Here is a 23161-nt window from a genome sequence, read left to right as displayed (position 1 = left end):
GGTTGCACCCAAAACAAGCGCTTCTTCTCGTATCTCGTCTCCTATTGGTCAGATACCGGATCCAGTGTTTCCTGTTGGCGGGAGTGTTCAATACCCATGTGTCAACAATAATAACACACAGCAAAAGCTCGTTTTTTAGAGAAACGGGGGGTAAGTAAAAGCAGTAGCATGGTTATTAGTACAGTACACGTTACTTTTACGTACGACTTAAGATAACAAGGTGACTAAGTTGACTGTAAATTAGGCAGAAATGAATTTGAGGCAGCTGACAGCTTTTTAAAGACAGCACACCAAATGTTAGCTGCTAGATACACTGACACATACAGAAGTCGGAATGCTTACCATGAACGGAGTGTATTATAGTGAGCTTAAGTGAATTATAAGCCACACACACGTAAACATAGCTGTCAGCTATATAAGATATAGTCAGTCTTAGATGGTTAAGATTAATTATATCTGACCTGAATCGTTAAATCCGACCTTTGTGTCGTCTTTCAGTCAGAATCACAAGAATGGAGAATGGCAGGGCCCAGTTTCCATTTCCCTACCAGCCTTATAACATCCAGGAGCAGTTCATGCAAGCACTGTACACTGCACTTGACCAGGGGAAAGTGGGCATATTTGAAAGTCCAACAGGAACGGTATGTATAGAGTATGTGTGGATGTATGTATGAGATCAGACAGTCCTGAATTTGTTTCTATGTGTGAGATCAGACAGTCCTGAATTTGTACTGAATTTGTTAGAGGTCATTAATTGATCACTTAATTAATAGTTTTTTTAATAATAATTTTTATTTATTTAAAGTTCAAAGAAATAATTAAAACTGAATAATTTTGGTTTGTGTGACAAAACAAGACATTTGAGAAGACCATTTCATGGTTTTTCTGACACTTTATGGGCCATACAACTAACTGATTAATTGAGAAAATATTAATAGATTGTGAAAATAATCGGGAGTTGGAGCCCTAAGCAACACAAAACACAAAATAGATCCTCGCAGCCAAACAGAGCACAGGGAAAATATTAAGTGATACTAATATGAGTAACAATAAGTGACACAAAGACATCCCAGAGACTGGCCTGGGACCCACAGATGGGTCGCAGAAAACATTGCACTTACTGTTTTCAAAGATTTATTCAATAATGTGCATAAAATAAAGTTGTGATCCACAACTTAATACAGTTGTAGCGAAATGGTAGTAAAAATCACTACATGCAGCACTTAAATCTTTCCTGTGCATGCTTTGTTTTTTTAACTGCAGGGTAAGTCTCTGAGTCTGATATGTGGAGCTCTGAGCTGGCTCACAGACTATGAGGAGAGGAGGAGGCAGGAAGCTGCTGCTTTGCTTCAGGAAGGAGAAGTATCTCTTTCCACGTCGAGTGCTTCGTCTGCCACTGCCGGCTCCTCAGCAGAGCCCGACTGGATCACTGACTTTGTCCAGAAAAAGGCTGAACGTGATTTGGTTTCAAAGTTGAAGGTAAGAGTGTCAGATGTTACTTTGGTGTGAATCTCCAACAAAAGAAAGTCTTCTGTTTGGCTTTTAAAATAAAATTGTATGTTTTATGTGTCAGGAGGAAGAATTAAAAAGAAAGAAGAGAGAGGAGCGGTTAGAGATGATTAGAAATAACGTTCAGCTGAAGTATGCAATGAAAAGAAAGGTAAGTGGTATTAAACGGTGGCATTTTAAACAAAAAAAACAATTGTCAATTACTGTTTTACAAATAAAAAACATGAATTCCTGTGTATGTGTCTGAAGAGCTGTGAGGATGATGAAGCGTTCAAGTTGCTTCAGCTCAGTAAAGAAGACCAAACAGAGACGCAAGGAGATCAAGAGGATGAGGAGCTCATCATTGCAGAATATGAGAGCGATGATGAGTCAAAGAGAACGAGCAGGTGAAGAGAGAAGTGAATAAATGTCAACTCTGTCGAATGTTGCATCACATTGAAAAAAGTCAGATGAACAAACATGTGTTTGTTTACATGCCCAGATTCTGTGGCCCGGAAAATGATGAAGATGATGAACTGATCGAGGAACACGTCACCAAGGTGTGTGTGTGTGTGTGTGTGTGTGAGTGAGGCAGAAAATGTGAACCATAACTATTAGAAATAATGTACTTCATATACAAAACCTATTCCCTTTAGGTGAAACTGTAAAATTATAAATATTTGAAAATGATCACAAAATCCTACTCGGTGCTTTCTGCATGAAATCTGAGGATAGATCTTAGTAAACTAAGTGAAATCCTCGACAGTTTGTGAATTTGAACGTTGTTTTTCAAGGCCCTTCATGCACTCTGCATGGCTCTATGTACGTCGAGTCAGAATTACTGGTGTTGTGGACACTGTCCACTGTCTCTCTCTGCTGTTGACGAGAGTTTCTGTGCAGAACAATGAGCGAGTAAAGTTAAGTAAGAGCGAGCAAATGATGCGATGCCTGGGAAATGCAAATTCCAAGATCTTTGTCTCAACAAAGAAAACTACAACTAAAGACTGACTTTGAGCAGCACAGAAATGCAACAAGATTAGGTTTTGTATCTCTTTTTAGATGCTCAGAACCGTAAGACAAAGTTATAAATAAAACATCATAAAAAAAAAATTAAATTAAATGTGCGGTGCATCCCAGATGCAAAAGACGTTCGGTGCAAATGTAGCTGTTGCTTTCCAACGCCATATTATTTTCTGAGCTTTTAGAGTTGTGAAAGCAACTGTGTTTTTATCTTCTTCCTTTATTTTAGAGTGTTTTCAATATGTGACCCTGAATATGATATGTATAATTCTTTAAATATAACTTTGTGTGATCACAGATTTACTACTGCAGTCGCACTCACTCCCAGCTGGCTCAATTTGTTCATGAGGTTCAGAAGAGCCCGTTCAGCAAGGACATTAGTTTGGTCACACTGGGCTCACGACAGGTATGCACACACACACACACAAACACACCAGTGAATGTCTAACCTTCACCAAAACCTGGTCAACATGTCTTCCACTTAAAATGTGATCATTTAAGTTATGGGTCTTCCTTTTTCTTGCTTCTTTAGCTGTGTGAACAGATGTCAGTCCCCACAACATGAGTAATACCTGGAACACACACACAATCTTAACATTCTGAAATCTAGTATTTTGGATTCACTGTCTGATAGACTCAATTAAAAGAAATCAAAGTTAGATGTTTGTGACACATTCAAATTAAACACAGAGCTCTTTATTATTTTTCTATTGTGTAATCACTCTTCCACAGTATTCATAATATTTTGTTGACCACACGATAGAAATGAAAAATGAAGAATTTCGGAGAACAGTTTTGATGTATCAGTGAACCAAAGGCAGTTGCAGTGGTCAGCATGACAACAGCAGTGCTATTAACACAATCTTTTGTGAACGATCTAGAGCAGCCTTGCCTGTCTCCATGTAGAAATACAAGTGGGCTGTTTCCTTTCTAGTGTTTTCTAATTTAAGAATAATGTCACAAATGTGATTACATGGCCAGAGCTTTAAATAACAGGAGCTGAAATTAGATACAAGGTGTCCGAAGCTGTCTCACGTCTACATTTCTGTCCATCAGCACACAGACAGAGGCTTACTAAAATATTGTTTGTGTTCCCTTCGTAAAAACATAATTATTTACACTGACATGTGACTATTTGCCCAGTAAACACAACACCGTGTTCTTTCCAGAATTTGTGCATCAATGAAGAGGTGCGTCGCCTGGGCAGCATCCAGCGCATTAATGACCGCTGCATGGAGATGCAGAAAAACAAACATGGTGAGTGACGCTCACATGACGGCTCCATCACGACTGAACTAACAGAGGGACAATCGCAGGCAACAAACAAGCATTATATGATAACATTGCTGAATATGCTGATGATGATATGACTGGTGGTAATTAAATAAATATTTGGAGGGGCTAAAAACAGTCGCTCCTAGCGACACATGTGGCTGTAAATGAGCTTGTGACAGCTGCTAGTGAGCGTCCTGGGCTCTGGCCAAAACTGTGACAGAAGAGACTCGAGTTTTTAACTCATGGACAAGATGCAATGTAACTACACAATGTTTTGTCTGATACGACGGTCACTATGTCATATTTAGTGATCACAGAGTGTTAATTCATGCCAATATACATGACAGGCTACACGATGGAAACTAGGGAAGCACGATATCATCAGCACAATCGGTGTTGACTTTGAAAAGTATTATTGGATATCCAGAAACACACCTAGACCCCCAAATATGATTAATAACTAAAATAGTAGGCTGAATAGGCTGCTACGTCCTCGACTGTTTTGCTTGCACCCTCTCAAACTATTATTTATTTTACATTTATTTATCTGTTGCACAGTGGGTATGAAAAATAATTTCACTCCAGAAGAGACTAAATGACCTCTGTAATTTGTACAAGGAGAATACTTTATATCTGTTATTGGCCCAAGCACCCCCAATTTATCGGCATATTGGATATCGGCAAAAAGTCCAAATGGAAATCTGACTGGACATATCAAGAGGAAGAGAGGCTGGACCATGGGGCGGGGCTAAACAACACCTGAGTGTAAACAAACAATGACGTCTGAAGTAGTGTGCATGGTACCTGCAGGGTAAGGGTTGCAAGACCAACGGTTCTACTCGCCTTGCCACGGCACGATTAAGTTGCCTTTCCACTAGCATAGTATCTGGTACCAGGTACTTTTTTTAGTACCTGCTCTGGTGAGGTTCCAAGCGAGCTGAGTAGGTACTAAACGTGATGTCACCAGACTGTCGGCCACTGATTGGTCAGAGCGGCGTCACAGGAAGAGACGTCTGACACAAGAATCAAGCCAAACAATGCCGAACTGTAGATCAGTCAAAACAACTTCACAATCCTAAAAACATGGCTTAATCTCATACAATTACCAGGGAAATGTCTAAAACCTCAATATTTAACAGAGGACTATGGTGTGTGACCGTGAGTGGCATCACAATTTCTGTGAATGATTTCTGCAGAGAAACCTCATCAGGACGAGGGTGTGAAGCGTAAGCGAGGCCCACCAAAGGCCGTGTGTCCCTTTAATAAAGCCTCGGCACTGCAGCAGATGAGGGACCAACTCCTTGGAACGGTTCATGACATCGAGCAGCTGCTGAAGCAGGGCAGGGAGACGCACTCGTGTCCTTATTACGGAACACGCCTCGCCATTCCCCCTGCACAGGTGAAACGCACTGCACACTGTTTCTCTGTGCTAACATCTCTACAGTTTTGCTAAATATTTAAAGGCTGAACTACACTATTTTAATTTTTAATGCTCTGTTCACATATATGAATTGCTTTGCATATGTTTTTATGTCTGCACAGTTGGTGGTGTTGCCCTATCAGATGGTACTTCATGAAGCCACAAGAAAGGCAGCCGGAGTCCAATTGAAGGGACAGGTAGGATTACATGTTATTATTACTTTTTTATAAAAATAATATCATTGATGAATTACTCTTTGTGAGCAACACGGCTGCAACGGCAACTCATTTTTTTAAGTTTTTTTGCTCCATATAACAAAGTGTATAATTAGCAAAAATCAACATTTTTCCACATTTTTTCCATATTTTTCTTAAATCTTTTTGGACCAAGCAACTAAAATAATCCACAGATTACTCGATTATGAAAAATGATTGTGAGTAGCAGCCCTTAACAACCCTGTGTGATCATTTTGAATGTGTGTTTTGAAGTGATAAGAATGATCAGGTCCTTTAATTTGTCATATTACTGACATGGTTTTATAGGTGGTGATCATAGATGAAGCCCACAACCTCAGTGACACACTCTCCTGTGTACACAGTGCAGAGCTGTCCGGAGCTCAGGTGAACTCCCACGCACGCACGCACGCACGCACACATACACATGTTGGACATTCATGACTTGAGGGGACATAGCATTGACTTACATTCATTTCCTGGAGACTTACTCTAACCTTAACCACAATTACTACTACTGTCCCCACAAGGAAGACAGTCCCCATAATGTGACTGTGTTAACAGTTTTAGGTCCCCACAACATTAGTAATACCCGCACACACACACACACACACACACTCACACACACACAAACCGTGCACAGTGTTTTCTGTCATATGCTAAAATCTCAACCTTCTGCAGCTTAGTCGTGCTCACTCCCAGCTCACCCAGTATGCTGACCGCTACAGGTGAGGATTAACACACACACACACACACACACACACACACACACACACGACGTACAGATTCACATTTTAATCATCATTCTGAAACGTGTGTGTGTGTGTGTGTGTGAGAACAGGAACAGGTTGAAGGCAAAAAACCTGATGTACATCAAACAGATACAGTTTGTGATTGAAGGGCTCGTCCGGGTGCTGGGAGGTGAGTGTGTTTGGTCTCAAATTAGTTTTTGATAATCGATTATTGACAAATGACAAACAGAGAGAGGGAAAAACATTGATCTGATCATGGTGCAAATGTTGCTCCTGCAGGTAAAGTGGGGCAGAATCCACAGAGCCAGATTACACAAACAGGTAAGTAAGTTAAAGTACACAGATATTAAACACGTAATACACCGAATTCATTAAAATAATGTCCGTTTTTCTTTTAGGAACCGAGATGTTTACCATTAACAACTTCCTCTTCAAGGCTCAGATCGACAATATCAACTTGTTTAAGGTATCAGTCAGTGTTGTGATGCTTTTACAAGTAAGAATGTTGAGAATAATCGTTTTTTAAGATGCGGTGCTGTGCAGAAATGGATGATTTTTGCATCAAGGCATTGACGGCACATAGTGGTCTACATTTTCAAGCTGCTAGACGCTGAAACTCAGTGCAGAAAACACTACATTTCAATTGTAAAGACATTTTTAAACCCATAGTTAAGTGAATTTTTGTCTGACTGCCTTTCTTGGCTGATGAAAAATGGCTGTGTGCATTAATATAGAAAATTGAGGACATAGTGCATTGTAATGCATCGTAGAATCTAATAGTGATAGCAGTGTATATGCTCAGCTGTAGTGAAGTCCTTTGTAGCTTGTAAACACAATTACAGCTGAAAGAATTCATCGATTTTCATTATTAATCGATTACTAAATTGATCGACAACTATTTTGATAATCGATTAATCGCTTTGAAGCTTTTTTCATGATTAAAACAAGATTTCCGATTGTTGAAGCTTCTTAAATGTGAGTATTTTCTTAATTTCTTTGCTCTGGATAACAAAGAAATCATTAAAAGTCAATCATTTTGGTTTGTGGACAAAACAATACATGTGAGAACATCATCATTTCCAGGTTTGACAAACGCTGATCAATATGTTTTAAGGTTTTCTGATATTTTATGAACCAACTGGTTCATTGATTAACCGAGAAAATAATCGACAGATTAATCGATTATGAAATAATCGTTAGTTGCAGCTCTAAGCTCTAAACCGTCATTCTCTTTTTAGTTACAGAAATACTTTGGGAAAAGCATGATCAGCAGAAAGGTAAGTGTTTGTAATATAGTTTTTTTTAAATGTATGGATCATATGCAGTAGATGAGTTGCTGTAGAACAGAACATACACGTGTGTTTTCCCTGCAGCTCGGCGGCTTTGTGGAGAAGTACGCAGGCTCCGGTGTGAGCCTTCACACTCACAGCGCCTCCAGCAAAGAGAACCGACGCACAGAGGGTTTAAACCGTTACCTTCAAACACTGCAGAGCAGCCACAGCCCGACACCAGGTCAGACATCGCACACCCAAGACGGGGCTTGTTTTTAACATGATAAAAATAGTTTGACACACATGGTGTCATACTGAAAAACTAAAAGCTGTAGATGGTATCTTTGAATAATCTTCTATTTATTCTATCAGACCTGGCTGAGGGAGTGTTATTGTGTATACAGCAGTAGTGCAGCAGTCTTTTGAGCAGCAGAATTAGCTTCTTTGTGTTTTCAGTCCAACTGTCACCTGTTTGCAGCCTGCTCACTTTACCAGCACTCATGTTGCTGTTGCCTTCGTCTGTTTTGACATTAAGCTATAAAGCTTCTTCCTGTGAAGATCTAAACACTGACACACTGATGTAATCATATTTGTTTTTGTTTAAAAGAGTTACCCACTACAATCTTAATAGTTTCAGGAGCAGGTTAAACACGTTCTTTACACACATTAATGTTCAGTAGACACTCGTGTAGCTGCAGAATACATCATTTAATTATGTCTGAACGTCTGTTGCTCGATGATTGATGGCCAAAGAAGTATTTAAATTGATTGTGCACTGCAGTGATTGATTGATTTGCACACATATCTTAAAGCGGACGGTTGCCATATTTCTGTTTGCAGTGATTTTTGTTTTCATGCCAATTCAGAATTGCTTTGTTCCCCTGTGTGCAGTTTCCTCATCAGACCAGCAGGGGTCTGTAGAGACAGAGAAAGCACTGTCTGCGTCTCCCATGATGCAGGTGGAGGCTTTCTTCGTGGCTCTCACCAACAGCAACACTGACGGCAGAGTGGTGCTGCACAGACAAGGTCCTTTCATATTTACACACACGACAATGAAAGCAGGGATTGAAGAAAATGTAACCACTTTAAGTTATTGTTGTTGTTCTTCTTCTTTATCTCTCTCACGTTCAGGTACTTTGTCAGAAAGCAGTGTGAAGTTCCTGCTGTTGAATCCAGCCGTCCACTTTGCTCAGGTGCTGAAGGAGTGCAGAGCAGTCATCATTGCAGGCGGGACCATGCAGCCTGTGGGTTTACGTTCCATCTGCTGCAAATGATCCAGGACTTTTCTGTGCATGTTCAACGGCTCTAAAGTTATATTGTTTGTGTAGGTTTCAGACTTTAAACAAGAGCTGCTGATTTCTGCCGGAGTGAGTGAGGAACGCATCACTGAGTTTTGCTGTGGTGAGTTTTTATCATACACTCTTTACAGAAACAATCAAATAATCATTTATATTTTGACTTTGAGACCTAGTTTATTACTGGGTTATCAGATTGACTAACTCATAGAATGCAGGTTTCAAAGAATTAGAGGCACACACTGTTATTAACTCCAGATTAATTTGAGATTTAAGTATAAATTAAACGGGTATAATTTTAGCAATTTTCTTCATGTGCTAATAGATTTGTGGTTATTATTATGATTATTATGTATAAAATGAGGGATGGGCATGAGTAGTCGCTTGATTTATAAAAAGTGGATCAGTTACTGTGACAATTCGTGATAAATTAAATTTCTCAATGATTGTATTTATAAAACCAAATATTTCTACAAAAATGTCTTGGTGTCTCAAACGCGATATCATATCATCGCCACACAAAACATTGTGATATTTCATTGCATCAGTTCAACTGTGAACCCTGCATTACTTTCACTAGCTTTCATGCGCTGGAGTTAGAATATTTGACAAATAACTATATTTGCTAGAAATAGAAAATCCCTTATATTACTTATAACAGCTTCAACCATTCCTTTTTGTGCCTGTAGGTCATGTGATTCCTCCTGAGAACATTCTTCCTCTGGTCCTGTGCAGCGGTCCATCCGGTCAGGAGCTGGATTTCACTTATCAGAGCAGAGATTCCCCAAAAATGGTACGTTATCCAGACTTTCTACTGCACTGTCTTTGTCACATGACTACACAACTACAAACCTTTCTGTGGCTGCTTGTGGGCAGATGGATGAGACGGGCCGCATCCTCTCCAACATCTGCAACGTGGTGCCAGGGGGAGTCGTGTGTTTCTTCCCTTCTTACGAATACTCACGCAGGATCGTTTCTCACTGGGAGGCCAGCGGGACTCTGGGCCGCCTCGCGAACAAGAAGAAGGTGAAATATGACGGCACTTTCTTTACTACTGGCACAAACCTTCACTCTGACCGTCGCATCATCCTTGAGAACCTTTGTACCTTGTACGTATATTATCTTAAGAGCTCCTTCAGAGAATTCTTTCAAATTTGACCCAGTGTTGTAACAGGGCTTTAGCCTGACGAATGCAGTCACCTCCCACTTTCAAGATGAAAATGCAGAGTTGGTGTGTGGTGAGTAGCCAGAGGGAGTGAGTTCCAGAGCGTCGGAGCAGCGACACTGAAAAGCCCTGTGGCCAAAGTGTTGCCTGCAGGTGCGGCAGTCGGCTAGGAGCTACTTCCAGTTTCCTAACAGCATGTCTTATGTATGTCAGTCTGTCTGGAGAACGTTTATCATCGGCCTCTGATCGACATCAAACACCTCCACAGATCTTCCAGGAGCCAAAGAAGGCCAACCAGGTAGAGCAGGTGCTGAATGACTTCACCCGTTGTATCCAGGTAAAAACAGACACATTTCTCACTTTGTTCACAAACCAAAATGATTTCTTTGTTATATGCATCAAAGAAAATGGAGAATATTCACATATAAAAAAAAAACCCAAACGATTCATTATCAAAATAGCGGACCATTCATTTAGAGTCAAACCTCATGTGATCACTTTGTGATGTCACTCTTGCAGCGCTGTGCTCTGGACAGTGGTGGACTCACCGGTGCGTTACTCTTCTCTGTGGTTGGAGGAAAGATGAGCGAGGGCATCAATTTCTCTGACGACCTGGGCAGGTGTGTGCGGTCTGACAGTCGAATACTGAAAACACAAACAACTAATATCAGTGCGATTCAGTCATTTTAGACCTTTTTAAGCTGTTCAAGCTGATCAAGCTGTTAACAACACATCTGTGCACCATTCTCCAACTGTGGAACAAATATTCTTCTCCCATAAAGAAGAAAGAAACCGCCCACAAACATGACTCAGTGAGGGAAGCATGTGACAAACAGGATGTTTGGATTGTGTTGTATTTCACATTTTTATCTGTCTGATTCAGTGAGCGATACTGACACTGAGCAGTGCTGCTGCCAGTGTGACGTGTTCATTTGTGCATGTGATCACAGGTGTGTGGTGATGGTGGGAATGCCGTATCCCAACATCAAGTCCCCGGAGCTGCAGGAAAAGATGACCTATCTGGACAAGCACCTGGTGAGACTCTGACCAGTGTGAGGCTAATTAGTCAGGAAGTGTATGAAATGACTTATTACGCTTTAAAAATAACAGTTTTACTCTACTTATTACTTGGTATCAGTAATACAAGTTACATTTCTTGTTAAATTACTCCATGAAACTAGGGATGGAACTAATGTCACGTTTTCATGTTGGATACAGTTGTTGTTCGTCTTTTAAACGACATCTGTGTAACAAATATTCCTCCTCTCCCAATAAATAAACAGTTCAGAACATGACTCGGCTAAAATGTTGATTTTCACAGTCTGTACATGGTAAAAAATTCAAGGGTGTTTGGATAGAAAAAGACGAGATATTTAATGATAAAACTGATTTTGATGATACTATGAGCTGTAGATGATGGAATAGTACGTTGTTCGTAAACTGTTGGACTTTTTGCTTACGCTCAACCCGAACGACCCGATCATTACACTCACCTGTTTCCAGTCAACTTGTTCTGTGGACAATAAAGTTGATCAGTTTGAAGATTAAATACCTTGTTTTTGTAGTGAATTCAATGGAATAATAAGTCGAGAAGGATTTCCAAATCGTCGTATATGTTTTTATTCATGTTGTAAACCTCACAACTTTCTGTGATGGCCAACTATTGTGACCCAAATTACAATAGACATTGTGACATATCTGTAACAGCTGATATCTTTTATTTTGATGGTCAATGAATATGTTTGGTAAATAAATGTTATTTTTAAACACATGCACAAAAAGGACCCCAAAAAAAAATCTGCTGACCAAGACTTTGGGAAACACTCACTGCCTTCTGCTACTTACTGCTTGGTAAAGTAATATTATTACAGTATCTAATGGTTTGTTTGTTTGTTTGTTTAGCCTCACAGTGGAGGGAGGAGTCCTGGCCAAGCACTGATAGAAAACCTCTGCATGAAGGCTGTCAATCAGTCCATAGGTAAAGAGTCCATTTCCATGACTGAAAATGTCCATGTTTATGAGACAGTAATGAATATTTATGACTATTTGACTCCTCCCCCCGCAAACAGGAAGAGCTATCCGTCACCGTGGTGACTACTCGTCCATCGTGCTGTGTGACAGACGTTACTCCCGAGCAGCCACGCTCTCCAAACTCCCCTCATGGATCAGAGATCGCACCAGCACGCACACTTCCTTTGGCCCGGCGTTCGCTGCCTTGAGGAAGGTAAAGATTCAATTCAAACTGTTTTTACTTAACAATGTTTCACTCGTCCAGTTTCTTTGCCGCTCACACACGTCGTGTGTTTTTAGTTCTTCCAGGAGAAAAAGCGGGAGGAGACGCTCAACTGACATCGTCCCATTCTCTGAATGGAAACATGAAGAGCCTGGATGATGAGGGGAAAACTGACATCTGAAGAACCCTCCCTTTCCCAAGTGCTTCAGGGAACTACAGTGGCCTTCACCTACCAGAGAGAATGCTGTTCTCACACACAGTGCACAGTGAAAGCTGTGGTTGGTTTGACTGCTGTAGAAACATAGCAGCACAAGATGGCGGCCGTATATATATATATAAGTATGTAAAAGTCTATTTCTAAGGCTACAAATACCAAAGGATTTTTTCTATTTCTAAAATAATTATATTATATATTAATACAAACGTCACATGCTACATGTTACACACCGGACCTTTAAAGTGACCTCTACATTAAGTTCAATAGACAAGCAGAGAGGCAGTTCTTCCATTTTCACTGTTTCATGTATGAAAATGTGGAAAATAATGAATCTTAACAACTCGAGTGTTCACTGCAGACAGTTTTCAGCCTGGAACAAGTTCAAAATTCACCAGAAAAACAACTACTGCAACAATTTCAGACACAGCACTGACAAAGGTGGCCATGTTTCTGATTGACCCTTACAGACATTTGAAAAATTTGAAACAGTGAAGTAGGATTATGTTTTCATAATGGACTCATCTGTCAGTGTTTCCTACATTCATTGATTACTTGTTTCATCTGTAAAATGTCAGAGAAAGTTGAAAACTGTCGTTCAGCGTTTGTTTGTTTTGTCCACAAACCAAAACGATTCAGCTTTAATGATTTCTTTGTTTCATGGAGCAAAGAAACAATAAAATATTTACATTTAAGAAGCTGAAAAGTCGATTATCCGTTTAGTAATCGAGGTGTTGTGTGATGGAAAAAGTGACTTTTATTTAATTAAAGGATGTTTCTGTGATTTCAGCGTTGATTAATTGTTTTAATGGATGAAAATATGTTTTACAATGAATATATTAATATAATTAGTTGTTTGGACAAATCAATATCCAACATTATCAGTGGCATTGTGAGGGGAAATTAAAACATCACAGCTTCAAGTCTTCACGTTCTATGCCTCCCAGTCGTCGTCGTCTGCTGTCGGCTGTGGCGCAGGAAGTGGTGGGATGACATCCGACATCCTGGCAAACGCGCCGCTGTTGCCCAGCGGAGCGTCACCCGACTCCCCGCCTGCCGGACCCTTCCCAGATATACCTGCAGAGGAGACACGGCACATTATTCAACATGCGCTCAAAGCTCTCACCATGTGACATTATGTTTGTTTAATATCTAGCCACAGGTTGTGGTACGTGGTACGTGAGCTTCCTCTGGTGGAGGAAAATCAGAAACACTGCTCTGCTGAATATACCAGGGTATGTAAATGTGTAGAAAATGATACAAATACTGGTAGCACTTGCATGCATATAAGTCGCATACCAGACCTTTATTAGTAATTATTAAGCACGCATTAACACCTTGATCAGGAAAAATTTTAATTCATGTCGTAATAGAGGTAGAATAAGGTTATATAGAATAAGGTGTTAGACGTGCTTAATAGTTACTAATAAAGGGATAGTGTGCTGTTTATGCATGTTAGTGAGCACCTAGTTCATATTGAAAATGAGTTCCCTAATCTAAAGTGTTAGCCAAATAATTATAACTAGGAAACTTTTCGCCTCTGATGTGTCTCGCTCATTTACGTAGTGCCAAAATTCCAAATTGCCAACTTCCTGTTGAGTCCAGGCCATGGTTACAGTCGACTTTTCTATTCGTCATCTTCCCACCAAGTTTCAGGGAATTCAGTGTAACTCAATTTTGCCTCTGTTTTCACCTTAGGGGGGCGCTATAGAGCCCATGAGCAACGCAGGGGTCCGGGAACTATGCCAATATTGCATTTTCACCTCCATGCCAAGTTTCAAGACTTTTTATGCACGTTAACCTCCTCAAAAATGACCGCAAAGACACGGAGAGAATAATAATCTGAAGGAGAACAATAGGCTCCTGCCATCTGTAGCTCGGGCCCTAATTATCTCTCACTCCATCTGGAAATGGCTGAGAAGTTTAGTTTCAGAACGAGAGCTTTGTGAGTTTTAAAGGAGAGGCATTACATCATCAGCATAAAGGCTTACTGACATGTGACATGATAAGAAGTTTGCTCACCTTTTCTTCTCATGGCCAGTTTATTGAAGAGGTCAGACATAAAGTCTCCACCACTAGATGCCGCTCCAACTGCTGCGAGACAAAGAGAATCAGTATTAGTAAGTAGAGAAAGTCCTACTACATCGTAAAATACATTTAAACTGTAAAAACTATGGAAATAAATTTGTGTAATCTTGTTTTTTCGTGTTCTGTCCATGTTTAATTGTTTATTGTCGCTAACCTGTCTTTAATACTGTTGCCCATGACTCTCTCTCGCTCTCTCTCTTGCTTTTTCTCTTTGAACTAATAAAAGTAAAGCAGGGTTCACAGCATGTTGAGCTAATGGCACTGTCATTACCCGCTGTTTGATTTTACATTTGGTAAATTGACATTTACCATATTGTCACATTTCCCCTGGTAAATTTCATGGATTCTGTGAGACCTACAGCCTGTTGAGATTAGAGGAGCAGCTATAAGATGCATTCAAGAAATCTGGGAAATGTCAACACTTCTGCAAAAACACACGAGGCCACTAATGAAACGCTTGCTGCTGCCACCTCGTGATAAAAGATGCACCACAAATGAGGTCTTCACTGGAGTAGAATGATTTGTTTTTATAAAACTTTCATGCATTAATAACATTTAATATATTACAAATATTCACCATGACTGACTTAACTTGCTTTTTATAATCAATAATGAAATACTCCAGATTCAAAATGTGAGACAACACGCATTCATTCATATTTCTGATTGCTATGTATCACTGCTGCATTAAGGTATTCATCTGTTATACAGCAAGTACTGAACTGTATATAATGTACATAAATAATATGGCAAATCAAATCCACTATTGCAATATCTGTCTTAATAATCACAATAATATATATCCCCAATCATCTTGGTATAATCTCATCATAACTTCAAAGATCACTTCCAGGGTTGCAACGATTCATTGATCATTAATCAACGACTAAATTAATTGTGAACCATTTTTGAGTGTTATAATAAAAACAAACTTTCTGATTTTTCAGCTTCTTAAATGTGAAAGTTTTCTGGTTTCTTTGCTCCACGAAACAAAGAAATCATTAAAACTTTTTTTTTTACATTTTGGTTTGTGGACAAAAAAAAATCCCATGTTTGAACCTCGTCATTTGGAGGTTTGGGAAACACTGAGACACAACTTTTTATGTTATTTTATGGAACAAACAACTAACCCATTAATGACTTGCAGCCCTCACAACCTCTGATGAGTGACCGTGATTTCTAAGTCAGGATTTCGTCACACATTGTTTTCTGATCACTGCTGAAGCTGCGTCGTGTGGCGGTGAATAAAACAAGCGTCACCTTGCTCTTGCTCCTTCTGCTTCTTCTTCTCCATCTTGCGTCCTTTGACGTTGCGCAGCTGGGCTTTGCCGATGCCCCCGGCGTTGCGGATGGACTCCAGCAGACTGGCACGGCCGTCTGACGGCTGGACCACCTCGCTGGGAGCACCGGACATGGCACCTGCAGTCAGGGAGAGTCACATGTGCCTTTCAGGGTTCCAATATATACTATTTTATCATTATTTCATTATTGATATATCGTTATACTGTAAAATATAAATCACATCAATATTTCTGTAAGTCTGGGAAATAGCTATCCTGATATACATCATCTAAAGCTGCTGCATGTTTGTGCTTCTCAAAGGAGAGTGACAATAATCTGCTGTAAATAATCTGCTGTTCATAATCTGCATCACATGATCTTAAAATAGAATTATTACCTTTCATTTCAGATAATAGCTGCTTTATTTCTTTGGCTTTTTAATGTTAAATGAAGGATATTTACATGTTAGAAACGATGAAATACGCTCGTCTATATGCTGATGTGTCCTTGGGCAAGAGGAATAAATATCATTTTGTATGTATTTTTAATGAATATATCATGATAATAAGAACAATAATATCCAATATCTGACTATTTACTGTATTTCAATATAATAAAAGTGATGATTATCAAGTAACAGCCTTTAAAACAAACCAGGAAACGTCATCATAGATACCTTATCATCATAGGACTACATCCAATATCTAAGACCATGATATAGATATAATACTGTTATATTGTAGGATGTTCAAACTGTCTACCTCTTTACTTAAGACATTTTCTTTGGTTGTTCTTCATTTTCAAATGTATTTATTTTAATTATCCATCATATTTAGAACTGAATTTAGTTCTTTTCACGTCATCATTAATCTTTATTTTCCTATGATTTTAAAATGGGTATCTCATGTTGTTCATCGATTTCTTTCTTCTTCTTATCATTATTATTACCACATTTATATTATTTACACCTTGTTTTGTTTGTTTAAGTCTTTGTGAACTTTAAATTTTAAGGTTTTAGTCCTAGAGTCATTTTTCACACTAAGAATGTTACAAACCTGAATTGGGCACTGCAGAGACTTCTGTGGAGCTGTTGGCAGGAGGAGGGGGTGGAGGAGGTGGAGGAGGTGGAGCTCCTGTGGGAGGAGCTGAGGTGATGGTCGGTTCAGGTGGAGGAGGAGGAGGAGGAGGAGGCGGCGGGGGTGGAGGTGGAGGTGCAGCATTACGCTGCAGCTGAAATCCTGAAATGAGAGAGGAAACAATAATATTAATGCAATAAATGCTGTGACATTAAATAAATAAGCTCATTGAAAAAAGAAATGTCTTCAAGCTCCAGTGCGGAACTACTATTGCCCCCCCGTGGAAACACTGCAGTATCACACCTCTGTCTATCCCCCTGACCCTCCTCAGTCTCTCACACTCACCTCTTGTATACTATATTCTTAGTGAGGACACTTAGAATGAGAATAAACAAAGCAAAGTCTAAACAGGTGAAGGTGCATATACTGTACAGTGTACCTTGTGCACTGCTCTCATCAGTGAAAGAGGGCAGCTCAGGGATGTTGTGTGTGGGTCCTGACGGGGCAAAGCCGGGCCCGAGGTCAGCGCTGTAGGACAGGTCATCTGCTATACCCGGCAGGTCGGGCAAGTAAGACGGCACATCTATCTCGGGCACTTCTCCCAGGTCCGGTACATAAAAATAGTTCTCTGCCGTCTGAGAGAGAAAATGGATCATCAAAGTGAATGAGAAATACTGTATAAAAGAAAGTCTGGTTAACAATGTGTCGTAGTTGGACGTACTTGTCTGTCTAGTTGTTCTCTCTTTGTGATGGACAACGGAGCGTCAAACGGTTTATCTTCTTTTTCCGTCTCTAAAGTTGTGTGTGTTTTGGTCACTGCTCCCGCCAGAGGATCGAGGAACACATACTTCTTATACCTTAAAACACACGCACACAAATCCAGATACATGAAGACATTATGGAAATAGGATCAGTGTTTACAGTTACTAGTATTCATTTTTTTGTGGACTCACAGGTTCTCTGTGGTATTAAAGAGCAACAGGGAGCTGACAGATGAAATGTTGCGCGGCAGACTTCCCAGTCCCTCCTCTGTCTCATCCTCTGATTTCTTCTTGTTTCCCACACACACTGGGAAATACATCAACTTCTCCTGAGAGAGATGACGCAGAGACACACACACACACACACACACACACACACACACTTGAATAACTCATATCACAAATGTCAGCAAAGTGCTCCTGCACACACTGACGCGCGTGTCCACAACCACTGGAACACACAGAAACACTGTATATCATCAGGGCTGTTGCTGCTGGGGGAATAGTGAATAATGCATTTTCTGCTCCGGATGAAAACGGCCAAAGATGTTTCTCCATTTCTGACAAATGCACACACACACACACACACACACACACACACACACACACACACATACACATACACACACACACATACACACACAGCAGAAATATAATGGCTTTCATCAAGTTTCCTAAGATAGTCAAGGAAAAAGTGTAGTGTTCACAATAAATAATTCAGGACCTTGTGCTGAATGTGAGTGTGCACAGAAACACACACTCTTACACCCACACACACACATAGTCTGGTTTCCATGACTTCAGAGGACATTATTCTGACTTACATTAATATCCTGGAGACTGTCTCTAACCTCACTGTAACCATATCGCATGTCTCCACCCTAAATAGAATCATTTACATTGCGAGGACTTGATTTGTGACTGTGTAAACACATTCAGGTCTCCTTTAACACCTGGAACACACACACACAGGTTTGCACAGCTTTTCTTCTAAGGACACTGCATTGACTTCCATTTATTTGCACAACCTAAACAAAGCGTGATCCGCATAACGATAACCAGTTAATGCCTCACCCTAACCCTAACTTTAACTTTAACTTTAACCACAATTCAAATCTTAGCCCTCAAAGTTTGTAGCGTTATTTAACATCAGTCATAATAACTGTAGAGCAGGGTCACCTATACATTTATCTTTTTTTTTTTTTTTAGAAAAAATATGAGTTATTTTTGTGATAAAATGGAACAGTTTAAATTGCTGTCACTTATGATCTGTCCCTCACTAAATATTATTACATACATGACACTTAACAAACTAAACTTAAAATGAACTTCTGGAGAAAAAAAACAAGGTTTTTGTGCACTTGGTATGTGTAAACATACACAAATAAGTAGTAATCAAATAACAATCGGCCTATGTTAATTGTTACAAAGAATTCGGCTTGGTTAATCATCCAACTGATTGAATATTTATCTGACCTGCAAGGCCTTTTCATCGAAGGGTCGAAGTTTGTTCTGTATCCTCTGTCGTGGGCGGTTCTGTGAGGAAGGGTCTGTGGCACCAGTAAAGATAGATGAGTAGTCCTGAAGGCGATCTGGGGCCGGGTACTTGGCACTGGAGAAAACCTAAACACACAGACAATGGTTAGTACTGTTAATTTGATTTAAAAAAACAAACCTCAAAGTAATATGGGATTGTCTTCTTCTTCTACGAGGTTTACCGGCAGCTTGCATTAATGATATTGCATTACTGCAAGTTAGAAAACTCCTACACTACCCAGTCTGTCTTATTCTGTCTCATCACCTCAGTCTCACTCTTCAAAACTTTTCCACAACAATTTACCCAACTTCCATGATTCAATTTTAGTAGTTTGGCCACTACAGTGACCATAGGACACAGTAATGAGGCTCTTACATTGATGCGAGAGCCCTATCATAGGCTTTGTAGCAAAAATGTGACATGGAATTTGGAATGGAATGTCTGTCTGTTTTGTGTCTTATATTTGTCAATTGATAGCCACACATTATTAAAATTGCATTTAATCTGCAGATTAGCATCATGTTAGAGGTTGATAACATCACCATGAAGTGAACATAATGTATACTGACTATATCATGCGACATAAGTGAGTATATCTATATAAGTAGTCATATATTGGATCGGGCCATTCCTGATTTAAAACTCTTCCAAAACACTTGGAAAAAGACGTACGTCCAAACCAGTTTTTCTAATTTCAAAACTTTTTTATGAGGAATTTCATGACTGAGGGAACCCTGGTACAATGACGGTACCTCACCTTAGTTGCTTTCTTACTGCCTTTGATTTTGTCAACACGGGCCTGAGCGAGTCTGATCCGGTCCGTGATGCTCTGCAGCTGCCGCCGATTTTTCTCTACGCTCTCTGACACCCTGGAGTAACACACACACACACACACACACACCAACATGAACAAGGCAATCAGAGATGGCAGACTTCACCCCATTCACGCAAACAAGCCTCTGGTGCCCTCTGTTAGTCATAGTGGCAAGTGTGGAAGCACACATACACACACACACACACACACACACACACAGCCACCAAAAATAATCCTTCACTCTGGGTGAAGTAATAAAGACACAGAGAGGAAAACACTTGTCTGAGAGTGAGACCTTACTGTACAATCACATAAAACGTGTGAGTTCAGAAAACCTTTTCCACTTTGCCTCCTTTATAAACACTCAACAAGATCCTGAAGCAAGAAGACCATTTTATTTATTTATACAATAAAAAAAAATATTGCCTGAATTAAAAGCTTCCATTGCCTAGAATTATATTTTGCACAATAAAGAAAAAAATAAAAATAAAAAAAACATACGTATCATGTCATCAATGTGACCTCACTCTTGTCTTACAAAAAAAAAAGCAATCTGTGTGATCTGTCAAGTGCCCACCATGGGAAAAGACACAAATATTAGAAAATAACAGTAGCAGCAGTTATGTGTGACTATGTGTGAGAGAGAGACAGAGAGTCTGGGTTTTACCTTTTGAAAATATCTGTAGAGATGTTGTCCAAATAGAGAAGTGCATCAGCTATTTGATGGACAGCCTCCTCTCTCCTCAGGTCTGGTTGGATGAGAGGCACCGAGTACACCTGACCCTCCAGACTGTGCTTCTGGTTCATCCTGACAAACATCAACACATCAACAGTGTGAAGCTACAACAAGGCACATGATAGTAAAAGTTATTTAAAAGTTTTTTTTTGTCCTTAAGGTGAACCAAATGCATTCATTATATAATTGTGGTGTATCTCTTTGACAACCCCTTTGGTGTTTGCTTGCAGATGTTTGTTTGGTGGTTCAGCTTTGATTTCGCTGTGGTAGTGTTACAGTGCTTTTGGTCTCAAGACCACTTTTAGAAGGCAGATCTTTACTCTATCTTGTTATAGAGGACCTGGTATTTTTAATTCTGACCGGTCAAGATCACAAATGATTGTATGAAGTGACTGGATGGATTTCTATCTTCAAATGCATAAACATAAACAATAATGTAAGTATTTAGAATGTTCTATAAAATATATATAAAAATTGCTATCCTAAACCACAGAAGTGATTTGCATAACAACATCTAAAACACACACAGAGAAAACACCACAGACGCTCAGTCATGTGGGTGAGAGAGATGTGATGGCAGATAGCGGAGATCAATCTCTGCACCTCCATTTATATAAAATATAATTAGGCTACTATGTCAGGGAATAAGCAGAGTGGACTTTACTCTATTAGAGCCAAAATTGAATCCAAATACACAGTTACAGTTCAAATGTGTGTGTTTTCAGTGTGGTGAGCAGGACCAGCTTTAGACATGGGATCTGTGCTTTGTTGAGAGATTGTAAACACAATGTTGAAACTAATGAAATATTTATACTGCATAAACGCTTTCAAATGCAGCCAAAGTATTCCCAACTACAACACACTCACACAGAATATGATTATGATGTTTATTTGCTCATATGAATTCTTATTGGTTTTACAGAACATGATGTAAAAATGATGTTTGTGGTTAGGGATGAATTTTTATGTCCAATACCACATGTCACAGACCAATCAATCCAATATAGTCTCACAATTTAGCTGTTAATAAGACATTTCAGCTGATACAATTACCACTCATCTATAACAAAGACATGATGGTCCAACTGCTTAGAGGGCATCTGCTGTCCTCACTCACACCCCAGTCACATGATGGTGGCAACAGACATCTCACTTGACAGCATGTCCCTTATGCTTATTGACGCATTTGTCATATTTAAGGTTTACGGATCTTATCGGGTGTTCATTTTTTTCCTTTTTATGATATCTGATCAAGTGGTTTTGGTCACAATACTGATACTGAGTGTACGGTTTCCCAGTCATAGCTACTCATGGTGACTTATAAAATTCTTCAATATCCCCTGACGTTTGTTTTATTCACTTGACTGACTCAATATATGTTATCTCAAAGCACTTGCTGTAGATTAGATTAGAAACTTTTTAATGTAATGTGGAGCAAAGTCTTGCATCACATGTATGTATATGCACTTGGTCTTAATTCATTGACCTCAATGTGGTCTTAAAGATACAGTGTAAACATGCAGCAACAGTTGATGAAGTTACATGATGCACCTCACTTTTCTCTTCCAAGAACTTATGTAGCCTATAGCTCATCAAAACTCAAAAGACTTTTTTTTAAAGTTTGTCCATTGTGGGCTGTTGTAAAAACATGATGGATGATAGAGCTGACCCTGATACTTATACCCAAAAAGCTCATTCTGGGGTAATGTGGTAATTTGGCCTCACTTTTACACACTGGGTCTTTAACTTCTACTCAACTTTATGGTTTACTGTCTCCTTACGTGTCTGTCTGTAGTCATGAGTGATCTCTTTGGTTGTGCTTGTTGCTGTAGCTGTTGTTCAGTAGACTCACGGTTCACGGTTTAACTGCTGACACACACGCTTGTCTAATGTTAACACGTCGGACTCACGTGACGATACTCAAATATACAAAGTAACTGTGATGATTTTCTTTCAGTTTCAAAATGTTATCTGTCCGACTTCATCATCATTGGCGTTGAATACTGTTAACAGCCTACTGCTAATAAACAAACATACAGTCAAACAGTTTACTAGCGAAAATATTAGGAATAAAATAATGTATACCAATTAGTCACTCATTGACTGACTAAACCTACTCACGTTGAAATAATCACTTTAGCTGAACCATAAACAACATATAGCGTGTCTTACCTGACCATGAGTGCAGTTTACTTGTTCCCAGCTTTGAAAAAAGTGGATATAATGTGCAGAAGAAGCTGGACTGTGAGAGCTGCTAGCACAGCTAGCACTTCCGCATCTCCGTGACACGTGACCGCGCCGAAAAAGTGACGATGCCTTTGAGACACCTCGGAAATTTCAGCTCTTTTTGATTCGTCGTCGTCGTCTTCTTCTTCCTCTATTATTATTATGTATCTTTGCCGAGGAGGACACGTTTTGGCCGTGTTTCTTTGTTTGTTTGTCTGTATGTCTGTTTGTTTGTTTGTTTGTGAGCGGAATGACTCAAAAAGTAAAGGATGGATT

At 39.6% G+C, this 23161-nt stretch overlaps 2 protein-coding genes across 3 annotated transcripts; one reads left to right on the top strand and one right to left on the bottom strand.

Moving 5' to 3' along the window:
• The first annotated feature begins 76 nt into the window (after nt 1-76).
• On the top strand, nt 77-13064 carry ddx11 (DEAD/H (Asp-Glu-Ala-Asp/His) box helicase 11). The gene is made up of 28 exons (XM_058646027.1): nt 77-150; nt 499-641; nt 1264-1479; nt 1574-1660; nt 1759-1895; nt 1991-2048; nt 2807-2914; nt 3678-3765; nt 4980-5182; nt 5326-5400; nt 5746-5823; nt 6118-6164; nt 6278-6357; nt 6468-6509; nt 6587-6654; nt 7427-7465; nt 7562-7700; nt 8351-8485; nt 8591-8703; nt 8788-8860; nt 9444-9547; nt 9631-9780; nt 10188-10256; nt 10439-10539; nt 10870-10954; nt 11822-11897; nt 11989-12143; nt 12230-13064. Exons 2-28 carry the CDS (start codon nt 513-515, stop codon nt 12266-12268), a joined length of 2694 nt encoding a protein of 897 aa, XP_058502010.1. The 5' UTR covers nt 77-150; nt 499-512; the 3' UTR covers nt 12269-13064.
• A 93-nt stretch (nt 13065-13157) lies between these two features.
• Nucleotides 13158-22952, bottom strand: wash1 (WAS protein family homolog 1). 2 transcript variants are annotated; one of them, XM_058646028.1, is made up of 11 exons: nt 22832-22952; nt 20591-20731; nt 19867-19978; nt 19049-19195; nt 17765-17901; nt 17533-17668; nt 17251-17446; nt 16791-16973; nt 15715-15873; nt 14389-14460; nt 13158-13443 (listed from the first exon to the last, which is right to left on the bottom strand). In XM_058646028.1, the coding sequence occupies exons 1-11, from the start codon at nt 22837-22839 to the stop codon at nt 13301-13303; spliced, it is 1434 nt and encodes a 477-aa protein (XP_058502011.1). In that variant the 5' UTR covers nt 22840-22952; the 3' UTR covers nt 13158-13300. The 2 variants fall into 2 exon arrangements, with proteins under 2 accessions (XP_058502011.1, XP_058502012.1); XM_058646029.1 differs by having other exon boundaries at nt 14389-14457.
• Between the last annotated feature and the right edge of the window lie 209 nt (nt 22953-23161).

The sequence above is a fragment of the Solea solea genome, chromosome 12 (assembly GCF_958295425.1).
Source record: "Solea solea chromosome 12, fSolSol10.1, whole genome shotgun sequence".
In the NCBI taxonomy this organism is placed as follows: Eukaryota; Metazoa; Chordata; class Actinopteri; order Pleuronectiformes; family Soleidae; genus Solea; species Solea solea.
Note: the sequence above shows the minus strand (reverse complement) of the source record. Positions and strands in the feature narration are given on the sequence as shown.

Coding starts and splice junctions, on each gene's coding strand:
- ddx11 (XM_058646027.1), top strand. CDS start 513: ATGGAGAATGGCAGGGCCCAGTTTCCATTTCCCTACCAGCCTTATAAC. Junction 1,661..1,758: donor AGTATGCAATGAAAAGAAAG/GTAAGTGGTATT, acceptor ATGTGTCTGAAG/AGCTGTGAGGATGATGAAGC. Junction 9,548..9,630: donor GCAGAGATTCCCCAAAAATG/GTACGTTATCCA, acceptor GCTTGTGGGCAG/ATGGATGAGACGGGCCGCAT.
- wash1 (XM_058646028.1), bottom strand. Junction 17,447..17,532: donor GAGAACAACTAGACAGACAA/GTACGTCCAACT, acceptor TTTCTCTCTCAG/ACGGCAGAGAACTATTTTTA. Junction 15,874..16,790: donor CTCTGCAGTGCCCAATTCAG/GTTTGTAACATT, acceptor CCCTGACTGCAG/GTGCCATGTCCGGTGCTCCC.